This window comes from Solanum verrucosum, unplaced genomic scaffold (genome assembly GCF_900185275.1).
Source record: "Solanum verrucosum unplaced genomic scaffold, falcon-dt-bn FXZP01000239.1, whole genome shotgun sequence".
NCBI lineage: Eukaryota > Viridiplantae > Streptophyta > Magnoliopsida > Solanales > Solanaceae > Solanum > Solanum verrucosum.
Genome location: NW_026020009.1, coordinates 575087 through 595471, shown reverse-complemented (window position 1 = coordinate 595471; position 20385 = coordinate 575087). Strand labels below are relative to the sequence as shown.

The window sequence follows — 20385 nt, the reverse complement described above, 5'->3', positions numbered from 1 at the left end:
TCCTGCCTCTATTAATTTAGAGAAGTTTTACTGTATTAAGTTCTTTTAAAACTTCTTACCATATGTTTTAGGACTATTTAGTTAATAATTTTCTCAATACTTCTTATACTTAATTATTAATTTTCTTAAATACTGCTTACCATATATTTTAGGACTACTTAATTATTAAGTTTTCTAATACACTTACTATATAATTTTTCTATTTCTCTTACAATACATTTTAGCATTCCTTAATTTCTTTATTTCTCCGAATACTTCTTACTATATATTTTAGGTTCCTTAGTTATTAACAGTTCTAATATTTCTAGCCATTTTTTAAAATTAAAAGATATATATTTTTTGCCATATATTTTAAGGCTCTTTATTAATTGTTCTATTTATTTTCTTCATTTTAATTTATATGGTATATTTTGCAATTTAAGTAAATTAATTTGACTAACTTTCAAAAATAAATTAGATTATATTAATAAAATATTTTAAAATAAAAAATTAGATAGTCAAAAACTAGACAAAATACTAAAATTATAAAAAAAATTTCATATCAATTAAATGAAAAATTATCTTAAAATATTAGTGAAATTGTAGGGATGGCAATGGGGCAGTGTGGGGTGGGAGTGGGGCAGGTTGAGCTTAACCCGCAAAATTTTTAATCCCCCCGCATAATAACGTTTTTCATTTTCAACCCGTCCTGCATAACTTTTTTAATATTTTGTTTTTCTAGTTAAGTTTGATACTAAAAATAAAATTCATAAAAATAATTTCTTTTTTCATTAAGTTGTATTAATTTAATAGGATAGTGAATTAAAAAATTATTTTTTAGAGGTCAATTGGAAAACATGTAAGAAAATGCATTATTTTTTATTGAGCCATTTGTATTTACTATCTTGAATATTTTAGTAGATTTTTAGAAATTATCTTAATAAATAATGTTTTATCACTCTTATAACATGAAAAAACTTAAAATAAAATTTGAACCCACATAAAATCGAGGAATTGACACAAAGGCACAACTTCTACATAGAATTAGCAATTTATAGCCCAATTTTATTTAGCAATTAATAGTCCAAAAAAAATAATAGCATGTATTAGCCCAAAAGTAAATTAACTGTATTTTTATAGATTTACATTTTTACCATCGTGCAACCAATTGGCAATAAATAGAAGACGTGGGATTGTTTTGTGATTTTAAGTCCTATAACTAAGGAAGTTAGCATTTCAGTTTCCTTAAATTTCCAAACCCAACTCCATTATTATTATATCTTTTAAAAAAAACGTAGAGCAAATAAGAACCTCAAGATATAAATGATACCTTTGATTGTTTTGATTCATTATAATGGAGAATGGGATAGTAGTAATAATTTTGTAGATTGTTCCATAGAAGCGGTGGTTATCAATACGGATATTGATTTCAAATCCTCTATATGTTGATACTTCTATTAATTCTTTTGAATTTCATTATAAAATCGATGACTTTTCAATATCGATGTTGAAACGAAACAATATAGAATTGCAAGTATACATACAATCGAAGAAAGAATAGGAAACTTTTAAATACTAGCCATCATGTATGTGCTAAAGTTGAAGATGGAATTGTCAATACCAATTTGATTGCTATTGGTGTCAACAACACAAACACTTTATATTTTATTGGTTACAACCATATGATTGTCCGAGAGACTGTATTTTAATGAATGCAATATTATTGAGTGTGTTACTAAAACTATACTAACAGAATGTCAAGTTTACAAGAAATTTCTCTCTCTAATATCTATGATAAAAATAATTATGCTATTCGAATGATGTTTCAATTTAAGGTGAAAAGTTTAAATATGTCAAGAAATTATCAATTCTAAAAAACAATTATGTATACACTATTCATTCTCTAAAATAAATGATGTATATACTTATGTAACGAGTTTATTAGGCTAATGTATTCAATCAACTCAGTATGTATTCATAATATTTGACTCAAAGAATATTTATGAATACATTATAAATTTATGTATACATAAAAATATTGCGTATTCATTCAATTAGTTTATGTATACAATTAAACGTATGGTTTCTGTTGCAATGTATACACATTTATGTATACATTAAATATGACTAATTCGTGTATTAATTCAATTAATAGTTGTATACATTAAATTGAATGACTTTATACCAATGTATACACAATCATGTATACAATTATTATGTGTTATATTTTACTAATTCAAACCAAATGGCATTAATAATGAAGCATCTTCAAATACTTTCTCTTGTAAAAAATGTATAGAATTGTAGTAAATAAAAGGAAAAATTACATAAGTGAAGGCCTTTTATTTAATAATTACCATTTTTAAGTATACTTTTAATTTATTACCATTTTTGTCAACTTTTAGCAATAGTTACTTAAAACAATTTTAAAACAAAATTTTAAACTAAAGCAAGAAAAGTGTTGCCCATTCGCTCATATCCTCTTTCTCTTTTCTTTCTACTCTTCTGTCTGAAAATTTTAGGGTTTTGTTGTTCTTTCTTCCCCATCTTTCAGCACAAAATTCTAATGGAAGAAGAAGGAGGAGCACGAAAATCACCTAGAAGAAGTCCGCGGATACTTAGTGATGTTGGTACTTCGAATCAGAAAGTTTATAGAAGGAGTCGAATGAGGGGTCAAGTTTCATCTCCTACTGATGAAGTTAATGACTGTCCCAATTTTAGTTTGGGAATCTCACAAGAATCGGGTGAGCAAAACAAGGGTGAGCAGAACAAGGAGGAGCAGAACAAGGAAGAGCAGAACAAGAAGCAGAACAAAGGTAAAAAACGAGTTACAGAGGTGAACAATGTGAAGAAATCGAAAAAAAGATGCGTTGATTTAGCATCTACGTCGAAGAAAATCGTGGACTGTGATGACGATTTTGATGATTTACCTCCTCAAGTTCAGTCAAAAAAATTGAAAAATAAAGATGGGTTGGAGAAGAAGAAGCCAGTGAAGGATGCAAAAACTCGAAATCGATTGCCTCAAAATGTCATTCTACCAGAGAGTAGATATCCGGTATGTGATAGTATTTTTCCTAGTTAGTTGTTGTTTTAGGAATGATTGTATACTGATTACTGCCTTGATTTTGAGATCTAGTATGTGGAATTCACCTTTAATTCAACTTTAGTATGTAGTAATACAATTTGTTTTAAACACTCAAATATGAATGTGAGATATCAAGTTAGGATGCATAGTGTTGCAGTGCTAGCTATTAGTAGCTTTATATCTTAGGTTTAAGGGATTGTCATATGAAGAAATGGCAGGAAGTGAATAGAGCAGGTTTTGCATTTGTTTGATTAAAAGGGTCACCTAAATAAAGGGGAGGGATAAATAGGATTCTCAGTGCTGACCCTAACTAGTTTGGGATTTAGTGTCCTAGTGTCTTGAATACTCTTCTAATGAAGAGCAGTGCTATAGCAGGAAGCTAGCAGTCACTTTGAATTTGACATTTATGTTTTACTTAATTGCAAAATATCTCCTCTTTGTCCATTGTTTTGTCTAGAATTAGTGGGAGTTTGTCAAATAGCTGGTAACACTTGTTCGTGTGAAAAGATGTGTAAATGAGAGGACACATCATATATTTTGGAGTAACATTGTTTCATGTTCTATCTGATCTTTTCTCCCGCACTCGAATGTTTTGTTCCAATGGATAAAGTGGAAATGTAGGTTTAAATTGCTTTGGAAGTTGGTTTTTCGATATAAAATAGAGCTTTAAGTGTATGACAACTAGATCATTGTTTAGGCTGCTTGTGTTGAAGTTGATAAGTTCTGGGTTTGGATTTTGGAACCAGAAGTGGTCATCGGTGTAATTCATCTTTAATTCATCTTTAATTCAACTGATTACTACCTTGCTTTGATACATAGTATGTGAAATTCATCTTTAATTCAACTTTAGTATGTAGTAACACATTTTTAATTCATGTTTAATACATATGCAGGATCGTAAATTCTGGAAACATCCGGATGTTGTGTATATTTCGAGTAGGTGGTCATCTTACACTAATCATAGTGTCATCGACCAAATCAAACTATCTTTATCTGATAAACAACTTGAGTTGTTCAGGAATACATGTTTTGGTTACTTTCTTGACCTTCCAAAAGCGAGCACACAACTACAAGTTATTCATTGCCTTATAAATAGAGAGTTAAAACACACACCGGATGATGTGTTTGCTATTGAAATAAATAACAAAAAGTTGTTTTTTGGTCTTAGAGAATTTGGAATAGTTACCGGCTTAAATTGTGTTAGTGATGGCTCTCCTATCACTGTTCCTGATTCTAAATGTAGTTTGTTGAGTAGTTATTTTCCGGAAAAAATCACTGTTGCAAAGAGTCATCTACGTGCGTTGTTTCTAGATAAAAAATTCCTAGATGATGACTCAGCTGTTTCATTGGCTGTTCTCTTCTTCATTAATGATTTTTTATTTTCATATGAGGACAACGAATACCAAATTACTAATAGAGATTTTTACCTTGTGGAAAGTGGACAATTCAATTCATATCCATGGGGTTTAGATGTCTACAAAAAGTTGTCTGATTCTGTGAGACATGAGCTTAAGTCAACCCATAAATACTATAGATTGGGTGGCTTGCCTCTTGCTCTTCAAATTTGGATTTTTGAGTGTTGTTCAAAAGTTGATGAAGATATAGCCATTCGGGTTGCTAACTCAATTCCAAGAATCTTGAATTGGAAGACAATTGCCGAAAGTCCATGGCAAAAATATATTGAGAAATGTCTCTTCATGCCTACAAAAAATAAGGTATTTGTACAAAGTTAATACATTTTATGACATTGTTTAATTCTACTCAAGTTACTATATCTATTTTTATTTTGTTTATTTGGTTTTTCAGTTTGAGAACATAGTGGCTAGTGAAGATGAAGTATCTAAATGCAGGCTTCCAGAACCTCGTGATTACAATGCTGAAATTTTGAAATTGGAGCCTAAAGGATCAAGTCATGGTCTAGACATGTTGACCAATGAAGTTATTGAATTGAGAAAAGAACTTGTAAAGGTATATACAAACTTGACTTTAGGCTTTTTTTTTCCAGAACTTTTATATTTTTAATTTTTGTGTTATGGTTTAATATCTACTAGGTGAATGAAAATAACAAAGCACTTGAAGAGAAGATTGATTTAGGATTTAATGAAATCAAAGAATTTGTGGTGAATTCTAACAAACAATTATTGGAGGATATTTCTTTGTTGTTTGCTAAGAATGGTGGCAGCAGCTCTGTTATCAGAGAAGCCAGGGAACCATCTAAGAAGCAGGCTGGCGAGACGTTTTCGGGTGGATTAGATTTCAATGGAGGTTTCTTTATATTTTCAATACATTTCTGTTATAGTCATAATATACTTTTAATATGTTTTTCTTATAATATGTGTTAATTACATATACAGCATTCTCTCCCTATGTTAATGCATCTGTAAATGAATCAAGAGGTCACGATGCTCATGTTCTGAGATCAAATCAGAATGAAGAATCTCAAGTGCTTAAAGCTTCAGTTAGATTTGCTGACGTTGAAAATTTTGAAAGAGTATCAAGTAAAATAGGTAATGAAGGGTTTTATACAAATATATTACATATTTCATATATGTTAATTCAACTATCTTATTTTAAATGTTTTTGTTATGTACAGAGGAAGATGTTGCAGGAATTGCTATTGAAAAAGTTTTGTCAGAGGTTGTTGCTGATATAAATGGTATTAATTTTCTTCACTTCAAATAAACTTCTTTCATTTTATTTTAATAACGTTATTAAAATATTTACTTTGCTTACAGTCCAAGAGGTTGCTGATGTGAATACAGTTGGGGCGCAACCTTATGGTAATGTAGTCAACAAAGCCAACATAAATAAGTGTTGCATCTGTTGACTGTAAATTAATCAATATGTCTATTGTATGCAGATGCAACAGAGGATTGTCAAAAACCTTTGCATACTCTTGATGATTTTATTTTTCTTGATGAAGATCTTTCTCAGATCAATAAGACCGAAGAATCTTATCTAAAGAAAAGAGCCCCTGTTGATCAAAACAAAAAGAAAGTGACACCGAAGAAATGTGGCAGAAAGAAAAATCCAGGAAAGTTAATAACATCTCCCTACACACAACATTTCGAATCTGGAGGAACTTTATGTGTAACACGTCAGTTTTTTGAGACAAAACATCCTTTTTCATATGCAACTGGAGGAGATAATGAATCAGATTTGATCGATTCATTCATTAAGTGGCTTTATATGGGTACAAAGAAGAGGTAATTCATTTTGAAGTTTGCTGGTTAATTTGTTACTGTTGAATAACTTACATAATTCATAATAGATACAAGTTTAATTCAATCTATAGAACTCTCTCGTTACCTCTAATTCACAATAGATACAAGTTTCTTAATTCACTCTTCTTTAGTTTTCCTTAGTTACCTCTTTTTTATTTGTTGCTGTCCCGTTTCTGAGTATTTTATGTTGTAATTTTTTATGTTTTGATAGGGGAAAGAAACCTTATACAGATGCTCTTAATGTTATCAGTCCAGCATTTGAATTAGGTATTTGTAATGTAGCAGAAAGACACTGGTTTTTCAAATTGGCACATTCTGGACAAGAATGGTGTGATGAGGTTAGTTGTATAAAGTTTAATTGGACGTCAATATTTGTTATTCATAACGCTTGCCATTCTAGGAGTCATACTACCTCTGCTGTTGAATTTCCTGAATGATTTGTCTAGTGAGCACCTTTGTGTTCTTTGGGTTGAAAAATTCTATAATTTCTCTCCTGCCATATGAAGTAGATTATTGCTACTGCTTGTGTCATTTTATACACTTAAGTTTCTATTGCTTTACTTGTCGCATGCATTGTAGCCCACTCAAGCTATTCAGTGTATCATGTGCTAGCTGTTCCTATTGATGGATAGCTAGTTCAATAATTTATGCCAAATCACATTAGACTGAATAGGTGCTGATGTGTTTCAGATTCTGTATTATATTTGTGACCAGAATGCTTGGATAGAGGTTAGAACACATTACACCAATTGTAGTCTCCTTGTGTAAGATAACGTCTTACTATCCACGTGTTTATCTTTCCCAACATTTTATATATAAGTGGTTGACACTTACTAACTGACAACTTCTTGGAGACTAATTGAATCTTGTGAGAATTTTGTGAATCTTGTGTGTTGCAATATCACTTACTGAGTTTCTTGAGGTTAATTGAATGTTTGTTTCTTGAGACTATTTCTTTTTTACAGTTCAATTCTAATTTTTTGCAGCATATTGATGTCATTTTCTATTATCTAAGAAAGAAAGGAAAATATGAAGTCAACAGTAATGTTCGATTTACGACTACTGATTGTGTGTTCAAGACGAAAATTACTACTTCTTTCTTTCAACTTTGTGATGCTCATGAGAATAAGAAGAACTATAAAGTAAAAGATTCTGATGATATTGCCCGGTATATATGTGGATATCGTTTGTTGGCAAGCACTTCGTGGGATAAAGTGGATTATATTCTTTTTCCACTAAACATTAAAGAGGGTTGTCATTGGATTCTTGTCGTGTTTGATATTGTGCAAAGGTCTTTGGAGGTATATGATTCATTTCCGGCAAGGGGTGGGGTGAAATTTGAGGTTAAAAATATTGTTGAGATGCTTTCAATTGTTTTACCATATTACCTGAGTGTGGTCAAGTTCTATGATAAGCGTCCTGAATTGAAGGCAACACCGAAATACAGTGGGATAGATGAGTTCGAGAAAATTGAGTTTCACTTCATAACTAAAGGTGTTCCCAGACAACAAGATGACTCGCTGTAAGTATTATCAAATAGGTATTCTTTTTTGTATTAAGTAGATATTTTGATAATAATTTTATATTGAATTTTTTAGGGACTGTGGAGTTTTCGTTGCTGCATTTGCGGAGTTTGTAAGTAATGGCCAACATATTCTAAATCAACAAGTAAAGGCAGACATTCTCCAAAAGAGATTTGGAGCTATATTATGGGAATATGCAAGAAGGAAGCAAGCGAGTGACCTTCAAAGTGAAGACGAAAGACCGGAAAGATAAAGAAATATAGTTATATTAGTTAGTATGACTGTGAAAACTATATGGTGTAAAAACAGTTTGTAGTTAGTATGGCTATGAAAAACTATATTGGTCTATTCTTCACTTTCTGATTGCTTAGCTTTTATTGAACAAATATGTGCTGGCATGCAATGGTACTTGCTTGCACGAAAGATGTTTCTTTTTTTCGTATTTGGGTATTTGCGGATCTCGTAATTAGGTGTAGATTGTACCAATTCGTATTTGGGTGTTTCAACAGAGATTCAACAGCAATAAGGAAACTAAGCATTGAGGTAAACAATAGTTAAGGTGTATTACAATGTATTAAAGTTGAATTAAGAACAAAATTGAAACAAATAACTAAGGAAACGACGAGAGAGTGTTTTATAGATTGAATTAAACTTGAATCTATTATGAATTAACCAAGAAAGTGAATTAAGAAAGAATTTAAACAAGTCGTCAAATCATAACAAATCAACCAACAAACTGAAAAAATGAATTAAACTTGTATTAAGAGTGTATTACAATGTATTAAACTTGAATTAGAAGAGTGAATGAAGAAAAAAATTGAAACAAATAACTAAGGAAACGACGAGAGAGTGTTCTATAGATTGAATTAAACTTGAATCTATTATGAATTAACCAAGAAAATCATGGTAAAACAAATTTTATTTCTTATTCTTATTCTTGATCATAAGGCCTAACATTTTTGCAAGTCTTCCTGTTGTGATCTTGTTGTCCACAGTTGCTGCATGTAATTTTCGCCTTCTTGAATCCATCTTCTCTGAGTTGTGTATGTCTTTTATTTTTTGGTCTTCCCGGAGGTCTCTTTCCATGAGGTGGAAGTACAACCTCTTCAAGAACATGTGTTGGTGTGTTCCATGTGCTTTCATCTGGCAGGGGATCCATTTGAAACTGATATGTCAGCAATAAATTTTTTCTTGTATAGTAATCAGAGCAATATTTCTCATAACCAGTGTGCTTTATTGTTAAAACAGCCAAAGCATGTGGACATGGCAACTCATCCAATTGAAATCTCCCACATGTGCATGTACATTGGTGAAGACAAACTGTGAATTGTGTAATACCATCAAGTACCGTATACACATATTTATTTGTCTCTATAACCTATGAAAAGAAAAAAATATAATCAAGAGAGATGTTAGATATGAATCAGAAGAAAAAATATAAGCAAAAATAATTTACAGATCAAGCATACCCTTAATTTCTCTGATGCAGTTTTATTGCGCCGCAATATATTTTCATACTTTTTCCCAAGGTGAAAACCTGAAAATGTCGCCTTTGATCTGTTATTGTTATTCCATTTCTGGACAAGCTGTCTCATGAATTCCAAGAGGTGTAAGACTGTAAGAACTTTGGCATGTCTTGTTCTTGAATTGACTGATTCTGCTATATTTGACGTCATCATCCAAGTTCTGTTTACTTCAGCATGCACACGCGACCATTTGTTGTATCCAATGTTTAGCAAGTAATCTTTGATCCTCTTATCTATTTTCTCAACTATTGTCATACATTGATTAAATTCTGTCATGGTGTATGTTTTTGCCATAGAGTAGAACAACTCAGTTACCCTTTGCTGACTTTTTCTGAAGTTTTTCATTATGTTTTGCAGTAAGTGCCACATACACGCAAAATGAGGTACTTCATCATAGACTCTCGAAGCTGCCTTAATAATGCTTGCATGCCTATCGGAAACGATACACATCTCTAATCTTTGACCGAATGCGTCTCTGAATTGCTCAAAAAACCACCTCCAAGATGCATCATTCTCTGAATCAACAATGGCATAAGCAAGTGGCAGTATACTCCCTGCACCATGTACAATTTGTTTAATACAATTTTAATACATTTTTACTGCAATTATAATTCATTTTTAATTCATAGTTCAGAAATTCAATATAGAAAATACTAGTATCATATTCGAAAGTCTCACCTGCTGCATCTAAGGTATTAGCGGTTAGTAGTGTCCCTTTGTATGCTCCTTTTAAGAAAGTTCCATCAACAACTACAATTGGTCTACAATATTCCCATCCTTTTATCGAGGTGAACAAAGCTACAAACGCATATAGAAAACGGTCATCCTCTGATTTGTGCAATCTTATATGGGAACCAGGGTAAGTTGCCTCTAGTATGTGAAAGTAGCTTGGCAACTTTGCATATGATTGAATTGGATCACCCCGGACTAATTCAAGAGCTGCTTCTTTAGCTCTCCATGCTTGCATATATGTGAGTCGCACACCATATTCAGCTAACATGTCACGTTGTATATCTTTTGGTGTGTAAATAACATCTGGTTCAGCACATTTACTGACAATAATACTCCCAACAACACTCTTAGTTGCTTGCCTTTCCGATAATGAATTATGTAGCAACAAACATGTGTGTTCACTTTCAAATTCTCTAATCTTGAACATTTGAGATTTGTTCAAGCTTGAAGCTCGTAAACTCCAACTACAGTTTTCACCTAAGCACTGTATCGAATAGCTGTTGAAAAAAATTAATATACAATCAATAATTTAAAGTGACTTGAATTTAGGTCTTACCTGATTGAGCTTGATCTTGTTGTCTTGAATTGAAAATGCTTAAGAATGGAATGTCTTTTTAGTGCACTGGTGAGGACATATTTATTCTTATACACTTGATCTTTCTCAAATAAAGAGTGATTGGGATTAACAATGATGCCTGGTGCTAATTCTTCTAGCTCATCAACTTCCTCACATGATCCAAAGCCAATTAACCCTATTGCCTCACCAATACCATTAAATGTATTAGAGAAGTATGAATTGTGTATAACCCTCATATCTTCTGAAGTGTCTGAACATAATAGTGGAATGAGTGTAGAATTAGTCTCCAAGTTGACTGGTTCAGTTGTTGTGACACACAAAGGGTATTTTGCCATATCTCGATGTTCCTTTTTGGTTTCAACATATACTTTTACCCCCATATCATTATGAATTTGAATTGGAGGAGACCTTTCATCAATTTTATATCTGATTTCAACTTTACTTGTTGATGTGTCTATTGACAATTGAGTAGCAATTATAGAAACGAGGGTGGCAAAGTTTGATTCCGTATTTATCAACACACCATCTGCCACGTAATTAGTATATTTGTTGCTAGGATCCCATCGTCCATTGAAGTAAAGCAGCACAGCCAGATTAGTCATATTTTTTTTCTGCACATTATTAAAAAGTGTGCAGATTAGTCTATTTTTCATTGCTTATGTAATGAATTCTCAGGTTAGCCTTTACAACTGTATCTAATTCAATTATTGTTCAGTTCAACAAATGTACAATGTCAATGTTTCTGGGAGATATTAATACTATTATATAAAAGTCTACGAGGGAGTATATACATCCTTCCAACACACAAAACTCAAGCTGGTGTGATAAGCAAAAAGAAAATGGAAGCCACAAAGATGAGCAGCAAGAAAACAAAAGATAAGTTAACAGTTAAAGTGCCAGAAGCCAAACTCATACCACATAGAACAGATGACTAGAGATGCCAGACTCAACAACTCCCCTGCCAGTGCCTGTTGATATCCAAATTGTAGTGCAAGCACAAACACCAAAATGGCAAAGGAATAGTGTGCACAAGAGAAGGACAGGGGAGTGTTCTTGTATTAAAAGTGTATTACATTGTATTAAAGTTGAATTAGAAGAGTGATTTAAGAAAGAATTGAAACAAATAACTAAGGAAACGACGAGAGAGTGTTCTATAGATTGAATTAAACTTGAATCTATTATGAATTAACCAAGAAAAGCAATCAGAAGAGTGAATGAAGAAAGAATTTAAACAAGTCGTCAAATCATAACAAATCAACCAACAAACTGCAAAAATGAATTAAACTTGTATTAAAAGTGTATTACAATGTATTAAAGTTGAATTAGAAGAGTGAATTAAGAAAAAAATTGAAACAAATAACTAAGGAAACGACGAGAGAGTGTTCTATAGATTGAATTAAACTTGAATCTATTATGAATTAACCAAGAAAATCAATCAGAAGAGTGAATTAAGAAAAAAATTTAAAAAAGTCATCAAATCATAACAAATCAACCAACAAACTGCAAAAATGAATTAAACTTGTATTAAAAGTGTATTACAATGTATTAAATTTGAATTTAAACCTTCTAACCTTTCAAACTTCAAAAAATTTCAAACTCAACTCTCTGCCCGAACTTGATTCATCTCGAAATTGATCACTGAATACACATCGTTGAAGGTTAGTATAGCCGAGAAAGAGAATTAATCTTGAATTAAGCAAGTAACTAATGACATGCAATCGAATTTAAACCTTCTAACCTTTCAAACTTCAAAAAATTTCAAACTCAACTCTCTGCCCGAACTTGATTCATCTCGAAATTGATCACTGAATACTCATCGGTGAAGGTTAGTATAGCCGAGATACAAAATTAAGGATGAATTAAACAAGTAACTAAGACATGCAATCAAATTTAAAGCTTCTAACCTTTCAAACTTCAAAAAACTTCAAATTCAACTCTCTGCTCGACTTGATTCGTCTCAAAACTGCACTGAATTCACATCTCTGAAGGTAGTATAGCCGTATTTGTGAAGAAAATTGTGAGTAAGAAGTGGCGAGAGAAAATCACACCAACGAGAGAAAATTGGGAGCGAAAGATGGAAAGGACGAAGTGAATTTGATTTAATTCAGCCAAATTGTCATATATGGTTAAAAAAATAATGTTGACAAATATAGTAAATATTTTTTAAAAAGTATACAGGTAAGTGATTTACCCAATTAAGAATGGGAAATGGCTGCTAGAAATTTTTAAGAAACGGCCAAAAAGTGGTCATATAAATGAGTTAAGGTAGGGCTAGAATTGTAATACCAAAATGGCCACAAGAATTACAATTATGGCCAATGGGAATTAAGAAGCTAGTCAAATTTAGTTAATTTAGAGAATTTGACTAAAATTTATTATAAGACGAATTAATATTGATTAATCAACAAGCTTCTTAATTCCTACGAAATAAAATAATTAACTTAATTATAAATTAACTACTCAAAATTATAACCATAATTTAACCTAAACTAATAAAATATTTAACTAAAAATTGTAAAATCTTTTGTGATGACTTTTCAAATATTTATAAAATAACGTGATTGCAAATTACACATACTTATTATTAAAAAGTGATAAAATTACTTTAAAAAAATAACTTGAAAGTATTTTGAATTTCATAAAACTTATTAACTCAAAACTATAACCATCCCTAATATTTAAAATATAATTATTATTTTTCGACGATTTTCGAATAATCATAAAATATACTAATCATATACATAATTATGTAAAACATATACACCATCTAAAATTTATGAAAAGTGACAAACTATTTAAAAGTCTTGCAAACTATATTATTATTATTACTTTTATAAAACTAATTATTTTAAAACTATGGCCATAACTAAAATAACGTAACTTAAATAAAATGTGCTTTTCAAATCAACAAAATTAAATAAAACAAAATAATATAAAATAAGAATAATTAAACTAATAAAATAAATAACTTATACTTTAAACCAAATTAATTTAATTGAATATAAAACAAACTCTTTTTGAGACGATTTTTGAATATTCATAAAATATAATAATTATATACATAATCATGTAAAACATATATATTATCTAAAACTTATAAAATAAGTGACAAAACTATTTAAAATAACTTGCAAACTATTTTTTAATTTGATTTAATTGTAAAACTAATTATTTTAAAACGTTTAAAATTGAAGAAACTCGATGATTAATCTATATTGTGGATGTCCAAAATTGGGTGTCAACATGGCCAACTGAAATTCCTTCGGCATCTTGAGCTGGTAGGATTCCATGAGTTGGAATGCATTGGACCTGCTTTATATGGTGTTGAGATTAGCAATATTGGATCAAGCAGCGTTATCCAAGTGTTCCCGTCATTGAAAAAACTAGTATTGGAGGATATGCGTAGCCTTATTGAGTGGAAGGGAGATGAAGTTGGAGTAAGAATGTCTCCCGGTCTTGAGAAGTTGCGGATTACAGACTGTCCATTGTTAAAAAGTATTCCGAATCAATTTGAAATCCTCCGTCAATTAAAAATTACAGGAGTTGACAGTGAAATGCCATTGTTGAACTTGTGCAGCAACTTGACATCTCTCGTAAAGCTTAGAGTCTATGATATGAAAGAGCTCACTTGTCTTCCAGATGAGATGCTACGTAAAACCATTTCTCTTCAACGTATATTGGTTATCGACTGCGGAGAGTTTCGTGAATTGCCACAAAGCTTGTACAATCTCCATTCTCTTAAGAGATTAGAGATTAGCAGCTGCATCAATTTCAGTTCTCTTCCTGTTCCCAATGGAGACAACTATTTGACTTCCCTCCAAATATTGCAGTTATATAATTGTGATGGATTGATCAGTTTACCAATTGGAATGCTAGATCAATGCCGGTCTCTATGGCTTTTGATTGTCGCCTGCTGTAACAACTTGGTTTCATGCCCTTTACATGTGTGGGAAATGCCTTCACTTTTATATTTGGATATATCACGATGTCCCAAATTGATTAGTGTACCCGAAGTGGGCCTTCACCGTCTCACTGGGTTACGGGGATTGGGTATTGGTCCTTTCTCAGAGATGGTGGATTTTGATGCATTCCAATTGATTTTTAATGGCATTCAGCAGCTGTTGTCCCTTAGTGATCTGGTGGTGTGCGGACGTGGGCACTGGGATTCTCTGCCCTATCAGCTTATGCAACTCTCTGACCTAGTAGAGATCAAAATACATGATTTCGGAATTGAGGCTCTTCCTCCTAGACTTGACAACCTTACTTCTCTTGAAATATTACATCTAGTGAGGTGCAAACGGCTACAACATCTGAACTTCTCAGATGCCATGCCCAAATTACGGGGTCTGTGTATAGTGGATTGTCCATTATTAGAAGCTCTGTCGGATGGGCTCGGAAACCTTGTTTCTTTGCAAGAGTTATATTTACATAACTGTGAAAAACTAGAGCATCTTCCATCCCGAGATGCCATGCGACGCCTCACTAAATTATGGAAACTGGATATTCTAGGCTGCCCAAAGTTAGAAGAAAGTTGCACCAACTCCCAGCGGTCCAAGATTTCCCATATTCCAAGCATTGAAGTAGGTGGGAGGATGATTAAGGAGAAAAGTAAGTCTTGGTTTCTCTTTCACTTTCTGAGTCACATTTTTAATTAGAATATTATTTTCCACGAGTTCCGGAAAAGAAGTTCTGTAAGTAATTTAATATTTTTTCCTGAAATTATTTTGACATAAAAAAGCATTTGTGCTATGCTTTCAGCATTCTGCTTGTCCACTTGAACTGAATTGTTCTTCTTCTTATTCTTCAAGTATTTAATCATGAAATTTATGTTTGACTTTTCCTTATAGGTTACTGTTTCAGAGGTCATGCTAGAAAAGTCATGGTATAACGTCAAAATCAAGTCAAAATCCATGGGTAGAATCATGTTAGGTATTTTTATTTAGTTGTTAGAGGAATGCTATAACAAGTTTATAAAGTTCTGTTTTACATTCCTTTTCTATCATGAAACAATTTTAACGTTTAACGGGACTTGTTGTGTTTCACAGAGGAACCACCATTGTTATTTTGTATGAAGAACAATTTTCAACTGTAGACTCATTATGGGACACTTTCATGAGTATTTGGGTACTGAACAACCTTTTCGGGGAACTGAAGTCTACATATGAAACATCAAAGAACTCAAAAGCGTATAGGGTGCTCAATGAGAAGCTACAAGGATCTATTATCCATGTAAGTTTCTGCAATTTTATTTGATGAATAAATTCTGATATCTACTCTCACTGGGACTTGGTATTTAACTTTCTATGAAATTGTGGAACTGTTATAATGTAAGTTGGTATTTAACATTTTGCTTCAGTGGTGACTCTGGTTGCACGAAGCTTGAAAGTTCAAGGTAAGTTAGCTACTGTCCATAAAAAGATTGCAAATGATGGCTTTTTAGATCAATGTTTTTTCTCTGAAATGGTTTTTCTTTTCCCCGAAATGCTACTTTCAAATTATCTCGTTTACTTTTTCTTAGTAAATTGATAACTCTCAAGGAACAATACCAAGTCTCATATATGGTAGAAATGTAAATAAGTTTCTTAATAGACTCATAAGAGAATAATCTTTATGTCTTCTGCAATTCTGGTTTTAGTTTCATGCTTTAGACAGTACAACTTTTATGAATATATTATAACACACTTCTTGTTACTTTCACCTCACAGGACAATTTCTCCGTTCATTAAAACTTCTGCGAATATTTTTGCAAAGAGTGACCCATTGGCTCTTAAAATGTCCTTAGCAGTATATGAATATTCATCTTAAACAGGTTTTCCTCTCTCATAATTTTTAGTGGTTACTTGTAATGATCTGCTTCTCCATTCTCCAAGGAGGAAACGTGTGCCAAAACTGACTTTTTTACCATTTCCCGTGTTTCAGATACATGTTTGAAACACCAGCAATTCTACTTGTGTTAGATGTGTTTGAGTGTCATGATTGGCAAGGGAAATTGCATGTGGCGGAAATTGGAGTGGAAATACTATTTACTTGTATGACTAAGATTTGTACAAATATAGTTCATTTTTCCAGCAAACATTTTGAACTTTAATACTTAGCTGCTGCATCATTGCCTAGTTGATAGCTTCTGTAATGTACATCTGCTTTTCCTCTTGAAATTTCTCTTACCATTCCGAGTTAGACAGTATGTATCATTTTGATACCATTCATGCATTTAACTTTGGGAAAAATGACAAATATACCTCCGAACTATCGTAAATGGTACCCTCCGTCATACTTTTGGGACATTGGTGTCCCTGTCGTCTAAAAACTAGAGCATGTATGCCCGTCAATCTAACAGGAGACTAAATAGGGACACGTGGTACAATCTTATCCGTCCATCCAATATTTAATAAATGTCGGATCAGTGGAAAAGATTATGACACGTGTATGTCCGTTAGTATAAAGAGTATATATGCTCTAGTTTTTGGACGGCAGGGGCACCAATGTCCCAAAAGTATGACAGAGGGTATCTACATATCATTTACGATAGTTCGGGGTATATTTCTCCTTTTTCCCATAACTTTTCATATACAGAACATTCACCTATTTGATACATAACAGATCTTTCTTTCATAGCCAATTGCCAGACCAGCTTTCCAATGAAATCACAACTTTTTATGTTCAGACCTAATTTTTTTGGCACACACAACTTCTCCTAAGAGACTAGAGCCACTTTCCTTGTCTCATCTGAGCTACCAATCCTGGGACTTACGATTTATGAATATTAAGAGTAGCAATTGAATAAATAATTGAGAAAAGTGTCAAAAACACACTTAAATTATCTCTTTTTATTCTGTTTCATATCTAAACTATTAGAAGCGTGAGTTTTATACTTAAACTATAACTTATTAATTTGAGAAACACACTCAGTAGTGCGTGTAGTACATTCACTCTTTTATTTGAAAAAACTTTGCTACATGAATAAAATATTTCCCCTTGACAAAAATTAAATAAATTTTAATATAGTTAAAAATGAAAGTATTACCATTCCCAAAAATAAAAATTATATTTTTTTATAAAATTTAAAAATATTTTTCTCACCCTACTCCACATCTCCTCCTCCCTCCCCCCTCCCATCCTTTCCTCGTCCTTTAATTTTTAAAATTTCTTTTTAAAAAATCATACTTCACCCCCTCCCCCACTCCCACCCACCCCCACCCAATCAGTCACTCTTTTTTTTTTATAAAAAAAAATAAAGAATCTATCACACCCCATCTAACCCTATGCTCTAATTTATTTATTTATTTATTTTATATTTCTTCTTGTTTTATGTTAGATATGTACGTATATTTATAAATAAAATGTAAATTGTTTTAAAAAACTTTTGTAAAAGAATATTTTTTAAAAAAAACTAAAAAGTTATTTTATATAAAAATATTATCTTTCTAGGATGGTAATACTTTAATCTTTAACTTTAATTAATATTAATAATTTATTTAATTTGTCAAGGTTGATTGTTTTGTCCTTATAAAGTTTGATGTGATATTCTTTTTTTTTTTTAAAAAAAAAGAGTGTAGTACACGCACCATGAGTGTAATAAAATAGAGATTTGTCCCTTTTTTGCCTCTTCTTCATCATCTTTTGTGAGTTAATAACTTTTGATGTTATTTTGCTGGGTTTTGACTCTATGTTGAAAGAAATCCACTAATGTTACAACTAGTGGAAGAGAATACATAATTGTTCTGGCCTTTTTTTCCCATATATAAAATTAAAAAAACAACTCATACAAATAAAATAAAACTACTTGTACAAATAAAATGTAAAATAAAACTACTTGCACAAATAAAATGTAAAATAAAACTACTTGCAAAAATAGAATCTAAAATAAACCTACTTGCACAAATAAAACAAAAAAACTACTTAAATATACAAGGAAAAAGAGACTCAAACTTAGTCTTCATCCACATGTATTTTTTTATTACTGTTTGAATGATTGTATATGCATTATTGTCTTCCTTTTAGTGCTCTGCAAACAACTACCAAAAGAAGACTTTGATTTTGTGAAGAAACAAACACAACTATGGTTGATCCTGTAATTGGTGCTACTGTTCAAGTTTTGCTTGAAAAGTTGATTTCTCTCACTATCGAGGAGGTCAACAGCTCAAGGGATTTCAACAAAGATCTCGAAATGTTCACACAAAATGTATCCTTAATCCAAGCTTTCCTTCACGATGTTGAAACACCACAAATTGACAAACAACAGTCTATCGAACTGTCACGACCCAATCAAGGATCATGACCGGCGCTAAGGGGGAGAATCCCAAAGCAAGCCTCTCCAGAATTCTACAGAAAATCGGGTAGAGTTTCCTCTATTTTTAGGCCTATCCTGGATTTTTCCTGTCTCAGAATTTCACAACACAACTAATAGCAACTATAAACCACCATATAATATCCATCAATGATTAAATTGTCATGCAAACCAATTCATCTCCAAATTACGGAAAAAAAGTTCCAAACTAGTCACTTGACTACAATTCGAAGGACTAATCTTGACTCAAATCAAAAGAATGACAAATGGAGCAACTCTAAGAGTTTTTAAAAGAAACTAAATAAACATAACAAATCAATAGTTCTCTTGCCACGCGAAGCAATGCGGGGCTCACCAGATGCTACCAACTCACACGCTAGTTAATGAAATCCTCTTCAATACCACTTGAATTCTCTGTAAAAACAAATAGCGAGGAGTGAGACGCTAGCTCAGTGAGTAATAATACTTAACCACAACCATTTTAATGAGGGACAAGTCAGAAAGCATGCTAGTGTAATAGTCATGATGATGAAACAATGCTCTTTTAGAAACAATAACAATATTCAACCTTAGGTGCCTCATATAAGCAAAATCAATGTAAATACATAATAACAAACTCATAAAAAGAACATTTTCATATCAAATCTTATAGTTGGGAGGTTTCCAAGGATGAATCATGTAATCAGTGTGGTCTTCTCCTTAATAAGTAACCAATAACAGTGAACTCCTCATAAAGGAGTTAGTTATTCATATCAGTAGATCCCTACTCGAGGGATATCAGTAACAGTATACTAGTTCTACCTTCCCACTAATAAGGGCTTTATCAATAATCAGAACTACAAGGTGCACCAGGTCTAACGAACCCGCCGTTAGCTACGGGATTCATCAAGGTCTACTCCCTTTTTAAACTTTTCCTGTAATCAGTAAAAGCATTTCAAAATCGAACAGAGCATTTAAATCTTATTAAATCATATCATTTCAAAGTTTAACAATCACTTGTCAAAATACTATTTCTCAAATAAGTGTAAAACCTTTTCAATACCAGTAATCATATCTTGTAAGAATGCGATCATCTTAAATAATCTTTTCAGTATCATATCAAGTAAAAGACTTGTCCCACATGCAAGTTCAAAACATTCAGTAACACATTTACTTTATAAACCATGTAAAAATCATGAAATTTGTGAAATACAAATTGTGGTAAGATTACTACTCACAGTACTTGTGTTGAGTTACCAAGCTTGCCACTCAATTACTCCGTACGAATTCCTTTGGTCAATCTATAATCACATTCACAATAATTTCGTGTTAACTCCTTCATTTAGGTAATTCATACTACATTTAAAATAAAAACCAGCCCTAGAGGTTTCATGGCTGATTCGAAATCTGCCCAATCACTTAATTAGTGCTTTAATCACACCCATTAGTCTCTTCTTGGTCAATTCTCGCTGT

The 20385-nt window shown here is 32.0% G+C and overlaps 2 protein-coding genes across 2 annotated transcripts; one reads left to right on the top strand and one right to left on the bottom strand.

Moving 5' to 3' along the window:
- Window positions 1-4692: 4692 nt before the first annotated feature.
- Window positions 4693-8064, top strand: LOC125819768 (uncharacterized). The gene is made up of 10 exons (XM_049499211.1): window positions 4693-4779; window positions 4871-5032; window positions 5116-5329; window positions 5419-5571; window positions 5658-5720; window positions 5800-5844; window positions 5925-6270; window positions 6500-6626; window positions 7275-7810; window positions 7887-8064. Exons 1-10 carry the CDS (start codon window positions 4762-4764, stop codon window positions 8062-8064), a joined length of 1842 nt encoding a protein of 613 aa, XP_049355168.1. The 5' UTR covers window positions 4693-4761.
- Window positions 8065-8742: 678 nt separating this feature from the next.
- Window positions 8743-11248, bottom strand: LOC125819804 (uncharacterized). The gene is made up of 4 exons (XM_049499245.1): window positions 10626-11248; window positions 10016-10566; window positions 9281-9891; window positions 8743-9189 (listed from the first exon to the last, which is right to left on the bottom strand). Exons 1-4 carry the CDS (start codon window positions 11246-11248, stop codon window positions 8743-8745), a joined length of 2232 nt encoding a protein of 743 aa, XP_049355202.1.
- Between the last annotated feature and the right edge of the window lie 9137 nt (window positions 11249-20385).